The sequence below is a fragment of the Esox lucius genome, chromosome 18, assembly GCF_011004845.1.
Source record: "Esox lucius isolate fEsoLuc1 chromosome 18, fEsoLuc1.pri, whole genome shotgun sequence".
Lineage (NCBI taxonomy): Eukaryota > Metazoa > Chordata > Actinopteri > Esociformes > Esocidae > Esox > Esox lucius.
In genome coordinates this window covers 13,531,741-13,546,766 of record NC_047586.1, presented here as the reverse complement: position 1 = coordinate 13,546,766, position 15,026 = coordinate 13,531,741, and the positions used below count along the sequence as shown (strand labels likewise).

Genomic DNA, 15,026 nt, shown 5'->3' with positions numbered 1-15,026 from the left:
AGGGCGGTGCAGGCTCCTACGATAGGCAGTAGAAACTTGTATTTGATTTGATCTGGCACCCTGCATGTATAGGCCCAGTCCGTGTAAATCCCTGGATTATGCTGTCTCTAAAAGATGCTCAATACTGTTGGACAATTGATTCCCACTCTATCACACTGTTAATGCTGACTGTGTTGATAAACAAATTGAATAGGAATGATCAGGAATTCAGTGATTTGTGTTTTTGGGAACGCTTTTCTTAAAAGTTTCAACTTCCTCTCGCGGGACCTTTCCAAATATCGCGGAGCTTCCTGCTGTTTTGTATGATGTGTGGCAGTAGTTTCAGGCAAGTCCAAGAAAGGTGGAGACTTTCGGGATAACTTCCTGCACATTAATCTTGAAATAATTTGCTGAACAATTACTTAGTTTTGGTAGGTCGCTATTGAGGCAAAAGCGAATGGCTTAACGACGCCCATAACTTGTTTATAATAGGCAACATTTGTGAATTTGCAAAAAAAAACACCTTGGCTTAGTAAATGTACATATAGTTAGCATTCAAGCTAACGCAATCGGATAGCAGATTCCAAACACTGATAGCGAGACGCTCCTGCCTAACCTGAAGGACAGTATGGGTGAGTATTTTCATAGTGTAGTTTGTGTTGATGGTTCTTCTTGTTTCAGTTTGCCTAAAGCGTTAACTGGGATACATCGACATTATCAACCGTTCCCGGATTTAGAGTATGCTCCTTTTGGGATGGATCTACTAACGTCGTTAGCTACAGTAGTTAGCATGAAGCGATAATTATGTCCGCTTGGTTCCGTGCTGCCAATAACTGCATCTTGCCAGCACGTAAACTATTATCTAACAAGCTAGCTAGCTAACCTGCTAGCTACCTAATGAATTATATGGCCATGTTTCTGCGTCAGGAATAATGACAGTTAAATGCATAGTTAGGCAGCTAACATTACTAGCTAATAATGTCAGTGTTGTATAGTTCCAGTGGAAAAGCAAATGGCATGGCAAAATAAAGGGTACTGTGATGTCAAAAACGTAAGCGGCATAATTCCCTTTTAGTACTGCTTGTTATTTGTTAAACATTCCAAGCCAAGTTTGCCCTGAACATTCTAGCAAATGTTATTGTAATTTATTGACTTTTGACAGTCCCAGTAGGGGGTCACAATTGCGAATCTCAAACTTGCATTTCTTGAAACCAGAGTTATTTAAGTGTACTGTAGATTGTGCTTTCACGTGTAACGTTCAGGCTGAAGCAAAACCTAAGAATTCGGTATTTTAATTAATTTAACTACTATACTAACTTTTTAAGGTCGCCATATTTCCGAATTGAATACCAGGGCCATATTTTCTTTGGCGCCACAGTCCAACCTAAAATATATTTTTGTCAATTTTCTTATTTAACAAATCGTTATTTCGTTCAACACCAAATCGTTTTTATTATAATCTAATCTAAATGAGACTCAATCTGGGGAGAAATTAAATATGTTTACATTGATCAGAGGTAGTACAATACTGAGATTGTTAAGCTAAACCAAGAAACAGTTGAACGTCAATTCACTTTACTTAGTACACAACTGAATGATTTGTGTTTGGACTTTAGGATGTCAGTCACTGTCCAGCTGGGCTTTTTATGTCAAAGAAGACTTGAGGCGCTACATTATTTTGTTGTGTGAGCTTGCCGATATCGATCGCTTGTGACTCCCCCTTTTGAGGTACCATGTGCCAGATTTTTTGGACAATTCTGTCAGAACTGCAAACCCTAACCCTATGCAAACAAAGATAAGCCTATCTAGCATTTATTTACTCTCTCGTAATGTAAACAAGTCCTCTTCTCACCTTGCTGTCCTGCTTGTCTCTTTCCTTTCCCTCTTCTGTCCTTTCTTGTCTATCTTTCTTGTCCCCTTCCTATGGTCTTCTGGCTGTTGTTACTATAATGGCATAAACATATAAAGCTAGTTTGATGTAGTTTGGCATACAAAACGTTTTAATATTTAGCAACATAGACCTCTTTCGATGTTTCCTTTTTGGACTGGGTGTGGGGAATGAATTAATTCATAGGCTTGCTTCTTAATGCAATTTAGGCTTACTCACTCAACTAATTTTAGTAATTATTTATGTGCACATTTATTACAATGATATACATTATTACCATCATATAAAACAAACACATATTAACATTAATCTAATTTAATAAATGCATTTAATCATTTTATACATTTCTTTGTGACTGACAGTTCCCTTTGTGCTGGAGTATTTGCCAGCTGCTTGCCTGATAGCTACCTAGCTAGATGGTAGCCAACTTCTAAACAAGTTATTTAAGTCCAAGTTGACTTTTTAGACCTCCAAGTAATTTTTCTTGTATGTATCCACCATCTTTGCTACATTAGTCAGGTTTGTTGTCGCAGAGTATCAACTATAACGAGTGAAGCAAGTACCAGAGGTACATCAAAAAGTTTCACTTAAATCTATTTATTTATTTTTCGGGACAGTTCTATCCGGGGACCAACCACCAATAAGTCATGTATGGTCACCTTTTATCACATTGGCTAGCCACAACTGTAGCTGTGTGCCACAATGCATCACTTTACCCTGGCCATGTAGACACCATCAACAGTTAAAATACAGCAGTACCCAAGAAAAGAAAATAATAATTGAACATTGATGTCAATGTTTTGGCAAGCTTGACAGATGGTGCTGGGTGGGGGTGAGGCTCTTCGAAGCCAACTGCCCCCATTCCCAACAAAACCGTCTACCTACCTGCAATACCCTGCGATGGAACCTAACTGGTCAAAGAACTGTGTTTACAAGGTATAACTATATGTGGGACGGCAGGCTTTATAAGGCTAGGTGAAGTAGTTTAATAAGCTATGTGGTGAAACTGGTTCCGGTAAAGACTTTTAATATTTACTGCTTGTACAGTATGCTGGTGTGTTTGGTTTATTATTAGGTATTTTCTGACCAAGGATCAGTGTAACTAACTAACATTGCTGCCACTCATATGTTTTTACTTGTCTGTGTTGTGAATCGCTCACATCCTCTTTCAGTGGCATGCTCTCTTTACATTTGATTGGTTGCAGATATGCAGTTGGGTATGTCTAAAGCCCTTTGGTGTAGTTAACCTCAAGACTAAGTATCAGATGTCTCGTGTGGTTTAACAACCTTAGTCACACTCATCAAAGGCCTTTCTAATTAGTAGGGAAGTATGTAGTTGGTTTTCCTATTTGTTGATATCGAGCCCAGGAGTCAGTCAGTCCCGCTCTCTCTGTGTCCCTGTCTCCCTCTCTCTGTGTCCCTGTCTCCCTCTCTCTGTGTCCCTGTCTCCCTCTCTCTGTGTCCCTGTCTCCCTCTCTCTGTGTCCCTGTCTCCCTCTCTCTGTGTCCCTGTCTCCCTCTCTCTGTGTCCCTGTCTCCCTCTCTCTGTGTCCCTGTCTCTGTCTCTCTATGTGTGTGTGTGTGTGTGTGTGTTTTGCGACTCTTGAGAGGCCAGGGTTTAGATGCTCAGAATGCAGCTGGCAGGCATGTCGCTTGCGTGGCCTTGAGTTTTTCTCCCTCGTTGGTAATACATCACACTGTCACTGTGTTACGTAAGCCACACATTAAAACAGAGCCGACCAGGAAGTACTGGGAAACAATTATCTGGATCAAAACCTGGATGTATTTTCTGTCCAGATCTCTGGTCAAGCCTTGAGGAAATGTCTTCCATTAGTAACTTTACTTCTACACCAAGACAGGCCTGTGAATGCCAAGTTCCAACTGTAAAGGAAGAAGAAGAAGAAAAAAAGACAGGAATGATAGTGAGATTAGCAAGACTAGACATGGTGGTTGTATTTCCAAAAATGCATTCGCACAGGTCTTTGTGTTGACACAATGGAATGACTCATAATGGGCTGGACTTCTGATTAGATGCTGAAGTCGGTTATGGTGCCAGTGTTTAGACCTAGGTATTGTGTTGTCTCTTGATGAGATTAAATTGTCTGTCTCTCTACCCATCACTTTGATAAGGATACAAAAGCTGAATGGCGTACGCAAGATTTAGGGGTACAACGGTACGGCCAGCCCACACTAGGGTAGGGTAAGTGTAGCTATTAAGCCTGACGAGAAATCTTCACATTTTTAGGTTTATAATACACCCATGGCTCTTCTGATTTCCCCTAGCCCGATCAGATAGACTGGTGCTATCCTTTGGGGAGCCGAAGTTGTGTTATTTCTTTGTGTTTCCATGTCGCTCCGGGACATTGGTTCTGGGGTGTTGTTGGCGTGGGTGTGTTAAAATGTTTTGAGGTGTTCGAAGCTGTGTCAGTTACTACTGTCATGCAGTGGAGAGGAGACCTATAGGTAATGTTATCACATCACAATAATCCCCTGTAATGGAGATTTATTCAAAGCTGCTGATTCTCTAATGTTGGTTTTTCAGTGCCGCCACTTGTCTTTGTAGAACCAGCAGGTCCTGCTCGAGTTTGTCTCTCAACGTTTGGAAAAGCTTATTATGATTTTGGTTGTGCCATGAGCGGAGGTGCTCGTTTTAACAGAATAGCCTAATATGTTTATTTTCAGCTCTATCGGATTTCCTCACGAGGCGTTCGGCTCCGCGTTGGTTATGCGGTACATTTATTATGAATATCTGTATCATTATCAGCCCTACATATGTATCTGGTAGGTAACATTTGTAACGGTTCATCTGTAACAGGCTGAGTTGATATGTTTGTTTTTGATTCGTTAATTGTGTCCTGTAACGTGTCCTGTAACCTTAATCTTTTTTATTATACACCAGGATCAGCGAGGACAGTGAGACCTTTAAATTACTCTTTCCAATGCAATTACTTTAGCTCCTTGATAAATGTGGTACTTTGTGCTTCAAAAACATCCCTTTCTTGAAATTGAAGCTGTGTGTTTTGGAAGTAGGCCATTTTCTGCTCTGTCAACTCTTGGCAAACTCGTCGTAAGAGAGGCTTCTCAATCAGGATTATTGGACAGCAGCTCCACATTGGTTGAGGCCTGGGGGCCAAAAACTCTTTGTCACCAGTAATCAATTGAATCTTAAATTGCATATCATGGCACTCGACTGTCTTACAGCCTCCATCAATGACTGCCTGGCTGTCTGGAAGTAAATCTTTTCCAAATTCCCTCATTTCTGATAAACATGAACGAGTTAATCTCCACACGTCTCCTTGCCTTGTCCCCCCCCCCCCCCCCCCCCGCCTTGCCTTACCCCCCCCCCCCGCCTTGCCTTACCCCCCCCTGCTCTCTCTCTCTCGATCTCTCTCTCGATCTCTCTCTCGATCTCTCTCAAAGTATGTGAGGAATGTATGGCAGACTCTCCCCTAAGTGTTGTTGTGCCACACTGACAGCTTGCTTCTGTGGCCAAAGGTCCTTAGTGAGTTACTGAGCCGGGTCTTCCCCTTTGTCTCCTTCTTATTTAGCCCTACCCTTCCTACTGCACTAGTTAAAGCTACCAAAATTGGTGATTCACTAGAATGTGTATTACCTTGGGGTTATTTATAGCGTTTGCAGGGTTGTCTTGCAACCTCCACCTACTTCCTGCTACCAATGAGCGACAGATACCTGTGTTTACTTGGTGACCTTGTGGGGGACAGAATGCACTGGGGTTGACTTTCAGAATGTGTTTGTTTTATAGTGGGGCATTTGGTATCTACATCAACTTGTTTTACTATGGTGTGGCTTTAGAAACTCGGGTGTTCCTCTGAACTTTTCCTTCATTCATTTTTTTGAATGCTCAATTGTAAACTGCTTCTTGATTGTCTGTAATTGTTTCCCATTGTGTTCATGTGTGAAAAGTGTTTTCTCTTGCAGTTGTTATGCCTTTGGCCACATTGTCCTTGATGAGTTTTGGTAGCTGTCAATCGGCTTACTTGGTAGACAACATGTAACTAAGCTCACCCGAGACCTTCAATCAGCCTTCCAGATAGCTGATGAAATGGGGGGCTTGCACAACTGAAGAGTTTCTGCACAAGCAGAAAACCGTCTTAGGGAAGCTCATCTGCATGTTTGTGATCCTCGCCTTCACTAGTAAGTAAAACAGGTACTCCCACAGCTGACCAGCGTAGGAAGAGCACAGATGTGGCTTAGCCACTAAGTAATTCATTACTAAGGTATGGGGCAACTGTTCCATATAAATTACTGTTTTTCTTTCTTTAACTTAAGTATTTTTTGTCAACTATTTTTAAAGATGCCTGGTATAAGATTGTCTGCAATGTCTTAGTTTCTTAACTCTCCTTGTTTGACTGACTGTATTGTACAGATTCAAAAAGCACACTTGCGATATTGAAAGAATTGCAACATGATAATATTCGCTACTATCTAAAAATGTAACTGTGTAATCACCTACATGTCATTTAATCTTGGGAGCTCCTATGCTTGAAGTCACAAAAAAGGAGCATTTGATTACCACTGGCTACATAGGCTATACAGTAAATGTAAGAATGTAACCATAATATCTACTTCTCTTGATAGTTTTCCATGCTGCGGTGGAAATCTTAATTCATTGTGTCGCTCCCATCCTCTTTGCCTGTAATGCGGGCAACCGTTTTATAACAGTTTTGTTAAAACACCAGCGTGTTTACCACAAGTGATCAAAAATCCCAGAATAAGACACACTTGTGTTGGCGACTGTTGATTAGCAAGGCTAGTCAGGGTATGATATTCCATAGCTACTGACCACAGCCTTGGCTGACTCATGGATGCTCTCCATATAGAAACACTGTTTTAAAACAAGCTTTCTGCTAGTAATCTTAGAATGTATGTCTATGATGGCCACTTTGGGGGAAAAACCCTATTGGTAATTGCACCATAGCCGGGCAGAGCCATTGCCCTGTACAAACTCACTGAATGTCTGTGCTATGGCTCTGGAGGATGGGGCCTCCCATGGTACTGATGTGGCCCTCTGACTGATGTAGGGTAGTGTTAGCCTGACAGCTCTGCTCCGTGCTGTGTCATTAAAGCAGAAACATGTCAGGCCGGCCATGAATGCATAGCGCGACACTAAGGGCTGCTGTACGCCGCCTGGGCATCTGTGATTGATGTTGGCATGCTCAGAAAAACCGACTGCGTTAGGGTTTGCCCTGACTGCGTTAGGGTTTGCCCTGACTGCGTTAGGGTTTGCCCTGACTGCGTTAGGGTTTGCCCTGACTGCGTTAGGGTTTGCCCTGACTGCGTTAGGGTTTGCCCTGACTGCGTTAGGGTTTGCCCTGTCCTTTTTTTGGGAAAGGGCTGGGGCAAATTTATTTTTTCAGTAATATCTCGAAACATGTTAAGCCAATCAAATTCATTGCTTGGGAGGGTCTTATACAGGTGCTTATGAGAATAGTGCCTTCAGTGTGACAGGCGCTACATACTGTTTCAGAAAACCCATCATCTTCTAAAGCAAGTAGTCTGGTTGCAATAACAATTATTTACCTAGGAAAAGGTTGTGTTCGTTTTTCAAAGGCCGATACGGTTCACCACAAATCGCCATGCTTGATAAAGAAAACTTTTACCATAGTCTGTAAGAAGGCATGCCAAAACTTTCAGAACTGCATTTTAGCAGAGAAGTTGTAATGGCTTCATTGACTTGATGTTATGAATAGAACACAGTTCTTCCAAAACAGAATCAACATTTTCTTTGCTTCTTTTCTGAAATATTGTAACCTACATAGGAACTCATAACTTTCAGGAAATGTTCTATCCAGTTCGAAGAAATAGTGAAGCCACACTAAGCCCGCCTTCAACAAGCCTGTGAGGTTTTTTGTAAACTAACATCCAATAGAAATCTTGCTGCTAAGAGTCTGCAGCAACTTTTTTTAATAGGTTAGGAGGCCAGACGAGATTGGAAGTGTTCACTCACGAGACTCGGTTTGACCTGACTGTGGTAGGGTTTGACCTGACTGTGGTAGGGTTTGACCTGACTTTGGTAGGGTTTTATCTGTCTGTGCTCTGTTTGTTTCTGTTTTTTGCTTAGTTAGGCTTAGAGCATTAAGAGCAGATCGGCCGGGCTGCCATAGGCTCAAAATGCATATAATTCAACATGTGTGTTTTTTTAAATTAAGCACTAGCCCTAATAATTTAAAAACTAGAATTTCCATTTTAAAATGTTTATACTTAACAAGAATGTATATTTTCATTGGCACAGAAACGCCACAGCAATGACCCAGATGTGAGTGACGGGAGGGAGTGTCTCGTGCACACAACTGCAAAACAGACCGAAGTAGTGAGTTTGACATCAGGACCGAACGATTCTCTTTGCCTTTTGACCAAAGTCCAAAACTTGAAATAAAAAGAAAACACAGGAAATTTTACTTGTGCAGGTGGTCTGGAGCCCTACCTATTCATAAAGAATGAATTATATCCAGGTTACATCCAGGTATTCCTCTTTTCAGATACTGACCTAGGGTTGGTTACTCCTTTAAATGTAATAAATGAGGACTGGAAGAAAGTTTCACCCGTTTCTTTTTTTTTTTTTTTTAGAAAGCCCCCAGTCTACCACACTGAAGTAGAAGGCTTAGTTGCTGAACTAATGACACACTGTAGACATTGAGTTTAGTAGGAGAAACCAAGAGGGCTTTCTTTGTCTTTAACAGCAGCACTGGTTTTTTCTTACGGGTTACTCTTACCCGTTTAGAAACAATACAACTCAGGACTAGTCCAAAACAAAATTAAGATAATTCAGCATAGACCCTTTTAGAGAACAGGTAGGCAAGAACACTTGGAGGAAAAGCAGTTTTATGCAGAAAATGTTGTCCTCTTAAATCTTAATCTACCCACTATCTTCCCCTTCTTATCTGTATATATGGTGGTGTAGCGCATCTTATGGGAAGACGCAGGAGGGAATGGATCAGAGTCCTTAACATACCAGCAATCTGTCTGCATTGTTATTTAACACTGGCCAGAGTCAGACTGGATCTCATCCCATTTGTTACACAGACCTCCATGAATTGTGTTGTGGTGAATTGAAGCATGGGCCTTATAGAGATTAGTGTAAGGAGAAGTAAATAGCCTTATCTGTGGTGTTTGGGCAACTGATGAGACCTGGGGGATTTGCTGGCTGCTGGCCAGTGGGTTGGATCATTAAGAAGCGGGATCTTCCTGCCAGTGAAGAAAGATCCTGCCAGCCATGCCTGAGTAAGGATGAGGAAGTTTGTATGAATGTCTGGATGGCAGCCTGAGGAAAAGAGGATGAGGGATCCCAGTCAAGCCTGTAGTTTCAATTGTTACTGGTTTTAAGGGCTTGGATCAGGGTCGGCAAAGGATCTGTGGCTAGACATTTTCCCCTCCACATGACCGTGTTTCATTTCAAGTGGAGGAATGTTCAGTGTTAACCGTGTTAGGAATTAGCAACATTCAAACCCCGGAATAAAAAACCTGAGATTCTGTTGATTAAAAAAAGTAGGTGGTTGTAAATCAATGCCCCACCCCCCAAAGGATACAAAAGTTCAGTACAGATGTACAAAATAAAAAAAATGTCTAGGTATTGACTGTTGGTAACTCAATACTGTTGCTAACATTGATCATTTCTCAAGTTGAGATCAAAGTTGAGGGACTGGTCACCACTCTGAGCCTGGGTCCTCTTTAGGTTTCTTCCTAAAATTTGGGCTAATTAGGGAGTTTTTCCTAGCCACTGAAATTCAACACTACTGTTGTTTGCTCCTTGGGGTTTAAGGCCAGGTGTCTCTGTAAAAGCACTTTGTGACAACTGCTGTTGTAAAAAGGGTTTTATAAATACATTTGATTGATTGAAACAAGAACAAGCTGAGTGTGCTTAACTAAAGCTGGCCCAGGTTGCCAAAAAAACACTGATGTTAGAGAAGGAACCTCGCAGATCAATCTTGTGCAGCTGTAAGCCTGCAATAAGGCGTGTCCCGCCCGGCTGGTATGTTGTCTAATGCTTAACCGTGCCTCAGATGGCAGCCAGACACACAGCCAAATACTCTGCTGCTGCGTGTGGTGTGTGCGCGCCTGTTCAACTGCTTGTATTTTTGTGGTCCTATGTGTGGGCTACGTTATGCTTACACCGAGCAGCGCAGGGCAGCTTCTCCTGGTGGAGTAACACAGCATGCTGGCTGCTCATTGGACCTAAAGCATTTCCTGTAGAACAGTCCTACATTTATAGAAGTGGCCTGGGCTGTTTGGCTTGCCAGCTGCACCTCCTCTGCCATCTTATTTTTTTCCTAGTTATAACACAGCCAACAGTTTTTCTTTAAATCTGAGTTTCTAAGGTGTTTTAGCTAGTTATGCTCAAAACCAAAGCAGTTAAAGCAGCAATTCATTTCAATATTCAGCCTTAAACATCAGCCGGTCTTTTAACTATGGTTTACTTGGCATCGGTAAGATCACTTTGAATGGGGAATTCCTCTATTTTTCTAGTAAGACCTACTGGAAATCTGTGCACCAAATGTGTTTAGCAATGTACTCATTAACCATACACTTTCTGTATGCATTGTCAGTTTAACTGTCTACATCTTTTTCAATGTAAATCTTTTTCACAGCTTCAAATGTTACCGAACACAAACCAAATATTTTCTTTCAGAATGTCAGCTCATTTGTACAGAGATGTGTGGATAGCCACTAAAAATAGACTTGGTTTCTAATTTTATGCACTATGATGCTGTTGACAGTGTTGACCAAGTCTGTTCTTTCATTCACACCCATGCCCTCTTTTTCCATGCAGAGACTGCTTACTACAATGTTCTCCTCTGTGGCTCGCTTATCTTCTACATCACTCTTTAAATAACCACAGTAAACAGAGATTGCGTGTGATTGTCCCACCCATCTTTTGGATTTCAGGCGTGTGAATGACTATTCCCATGGTACTGTAATATAGACAACATTACTCTGCTTTTATCTTTAAGTAAAGCAAAATGTCAATTCTTCTTGATATTCTCTACAAAAACCAAGGGTCCAAACCTTATTTCCTTCTCAATTCTAAGATGATAGTAGTTTTAGCCGACGTGTAGAGACAGGCTGCTCACTCCCATGAGTGACAGTGTGTAGTAGAGCGACTAAGGAAGTGTCGTAAACGACCAAAAATGTCACTGTTTTAATGGTGAGCAGTAACCTACAATAAGAGGTGTAAAATGGTCCTGTGATGATAAGCTCCCTAGCAAAGTAGGGTCGTAGGATTGTGACAAAATGTGAAATTGCGATATTGATCATGAATATTGCAATATTAATATTCATTTAAATATTCTTAAACTATGTAAAAACATAAAAGTTATGGGAAAGTCCATCAAAATAGATTAGTAACATATGAAAACAATATGTTTTCTCACAACACAAGGGTTTATTTCCACTGACAGTCATATTGGACTGGTACAACATGAATAGAGACCATGTCTACAGAACAGGACATGTTGTACTGGTGGACCAGCAGACCTGCCAACCCTGTCCAACTTTTTAGGGTACCAGACGTGCGCGGCAAATTGGGGTCCGGATCTGTTATTTGTGTTCGCGTTTGCCTTCATTGCTTGTCTATACATTCCACTTGTACGTACATTATACTTAATACTTACACATTTTCTGCCATCTTATATGCTGACTGCATTTCATTGTAACGTACTTGTATCTAATCTTAAGTTTTTCTTAGGATATGCCCCCAAGTACAGTAGAGGAATGCTTGTCAACTCTCAAACATGGCCAATCAAAACGATTGGCTTTTTAGACAATGTACTTAACACTAAAAGCATAATCATTTTGAAAACTTTAAAACAAATGATTGCATGGACACAGACTGCAAACTAACAACAAACGTGAATTTTGGCCACTAACTTTCCTCTTCGATCTCCGTTGTTTCCTTGTCTCCCTGAGCCACACATCTTATTTTTCTGTCCTTTTCTTTCGCTCCTCTTATTCACTTCGCTCTTTCTGTCCTTTCTTTTCTTTCGCCCGTCTGACCTGTTTCACTGTCTCTAGCTGACCCTTCACTCACACTGTCGAGGTGTGCACACGTCACGTGGTATGATCCATAGGGTGTGTTCCTGTAGTGGACCCGTTTGCTCACGCTTTCGTGAGACAGGGCAACCGGCCAATGAAACGTGATCAAGCGGGCTGTAAATCAAACTCACAGCCAACTTACGCATCTCTTCACAAAATAAACGGAATATCGCATTCATTTGGCAACATTTTCGGTTTTGATATTGTACAACGTGATATTGCGATAACGGTATCGAGTCAATATATGGTGCACCCTTACTAGCACGCTGTCCTAACGGTGCAGTGTCAGTAGACTCTACCGGTCTACATCACACTGATGTCAAGCAGCGATGGGTGCCCATCTTGGAGGCCAAACCCAGTAGGAACCAATCCAACCAGCTTGGGGCTAATGACCAGAAACTAAGATATTTTCCATTAGGGTTGCACGTTTTAAGGCTTTTCCTTAATCGACAGTTGACATCGGAAAACAAATCTATCGATTCATTTGATTAAAAATGTCTAATGAAAAATCTCCAAACTGTCTTTCTTTTCCTAAATAAAATCTTAATTTGTTCAACACGTGGACATACACCAATCAGCCATAACATTATGACCACCTGCCTAATATTGTGTAGGTCCCCCTTTTGCCGCCTAAACAGCCCTGACCGGTCGAGACATGGACTCCACTGGACCTCTGAAGATGTCCTGGTGCCAGATACCACAGCACGTTATCAGCGTATCCCTAAAGTCCTGGAAGTTGCACGGTCGGGGCCTCCAGGGATCAGACTTGTTTGTCCAGGCCGTCCCACAGATGCCAGATTGGATTGAGATCTGGGGAATTTGGACACCTTGACCTCGTTGTGTTCCTCAAACCATTCCTGAACCATTTTTGCTTTGTGGCAGGGCGCATAATCCTGCTGAAAGAGGCCAATGCCATCAGGGAATACTGTTTCCATGAAAGGGTGCCTAAAGCATCACACTGCCTCCACTGGATTCCCTCCTTCCCATAATGCATCCTGGTGCCATGTGTTCTCCAGGTATGTGACGCACACACACACCTGGCCATCCATGTGATGTAAAAGGAAATGTGATTCATCAGACCAGGCCACCTTCTTCCATTGCTCCGTGGTCCAGTTCTGATGCTCACGTGCCCATTGTAGGTGCTTTCGTCAGTGGACAGGGGTCAGCTTGGGCACCCTGACTGGTCTCCGGCTATGCAGCCCATACGCAACAAACTGCAATGCATTGGGTGTTCTGACACCTTTCTATCAGTACCAGCATTAACTTTTTGAGCGATTAGAGCTACAGTAGCTCGTCCGTTGGATCGGGCCACACTGGTCAGCCTTCGCTCCCCATGTGCATCAATGAGCCTTTTCCGCCAATGACCCTGTCGCTGGTTCACCGCATTTCCTTCCTTGGACCTCTTTTGATAGGTACTGACCACTGCAGGAACACCCCACAAGGGCTACCGTTTTGAAGATGCTCTGACCCAGTCGTCTAGCCATCACAGTTTGGCCCTTGTCAGAGTTGTTCAGATCCTTACACTTGACCATTTTTACTGCTTCTAACACATCAACTTTGTGGACAGAATGTTCACTTGCTACTGAATATATCCCACCCACTGACAGGTGCCATGATAACGAGATGATCAGTGTTCCTCACTTCTCAGTGGTCGTAATGTTATGCCTGATCGGTGTATTTGCCTCCATGTAGATAACAAAATTATCTATTATCTGAAAACGAGAGCAACGCTTTTATACCTCCTTGCTGGATTAAAAACAGAAACTGTATATTTAAAACAGAAATAGTTAAAAGGTCAATGAACAATAAGTGCTATTAAACCTAGCCCTTTATTTAAAATTAACAAAATCAATCGGACTCCCCCTTTTTGGATGTGTATGCCTACTACATTTAAATGAGGCCGACAACGCGCTCTTCTGATAAACCGTGAATAGTTCATACAACCATATCAAATAGAAACAAACGATCAGCAAAAACAAGAAACTTTTCCGCTATTCAAAAATGAAGTCTTTGAACTCAGATTACTGAACTATGGCAAGCTGATCTGAATTCCGAGCAAGCATATTGGTTTTTATTTTCTAATATGCCGAGTTGCAAGCGCATGGCGGGTACGGTAGTCCAGCAGTTGAAAACACCCGCTTGGATGGTACGGAGGTCGCAGGGATGCGCATGTATTGCCAGGGGAATCTTTCTTCATTTAGCCTACCTTCCCTCCGTCCCACCTTCAATCCAGCGGTGGTAGAATATCCCGCAGAAAGTTACTTTACCTCGGTAGCGCATTTGCTATGCTCCCGGTGACTGTGCCTCGCAAGGGAATGCTGTCCCATTTCCAACTAATTCATTAACCGCAAAAAACCTTCACCGTCAATACTATTTATTGGCATCATATCTTTCTGTATTACCTGGGAAAACTCCTGTTATCCTCTGGCCGTTGTTGATTAAAGTTTTCTAGCGAACGATTGATGTAATGGTCATTTGAGAGGAGGATTATGTTTGTCAAGTAATACATCATTGGTGTACTCGTTGTGTTATTTTAACACAGTATTTGCAGTCAACATGCAAATTTTTTTAATTCAAAATGATCACAAACCATGCTTATTTTTGCTTGCTTTAATCTTTCTTTGGATTATACCGATGTAGATTATTCAGAGGGTTACCCTCCCAACTAGTGACAATGCGTTCTCAATAATACTAAACTGAAATTGCCTATGTCGATAAAATAAATCTACAAATAATTCATTTAATCATTAACATCTGTATTTTCCATATTCTTAGAAATTATTTAGTAACCCGTGGACTTGTTCTATTTAAATAAATGTGCATGCTGCAATGTATGTGCTTTTCAGTTGTCTGTCAGCTTTCAGCTAATGACCTCACTATCTTGTGGTCGAATAGCTGTCGAAACTAATGCTTTGATTAAAAGTATTTTTCCTCTTTGGTTCTTAATCATTATGTTGGTCTGGGACTATAGGGAATGATTGTAACAACGTCGCAATTTTGAAAACAATGATTCATTATTTGAACTTGACTCGCGCCTCTGGAGTCTGTCACTGCCCAAGTACAGCATAGGGCTAATACATTGGTGTCGCCACAGAAATCAAGCCAGCCAA

The 15,026-nt window shown here is 41.7% G+C and overlaps 1 protein-coding gene across 3 annotated transcripts in view; it reads left to right on the top strand.

Moving 5' to 3' along the window:
* The first annotated feature begins 320 nt into the window (after positions 1 to 320).
* cd2ap (CD2-associated protein) overlaps positions 321 to 15,026 on the top strand; it is a 59,255-nt gene continuing 44,549 nt past the window's right edge. For 2 of the 3 annotated variants that reach the window (XM_010882671.5, XM_010882670.5), the window contains exon 1: positions 322 to 611. In XM_010882671.5, coding sequence (XP_010880973.1) covers positions 608 to 611 — 4 coding nt within the window. In that variant the 5' untranslated portion in view covers positions 322 to 607. Of the gene's footprint in view, positions 612 to 15,026 lie in introns of all 3 variants that reach the window. The other variant, XM_010882672.5, reaches the window with a different exon arrangement.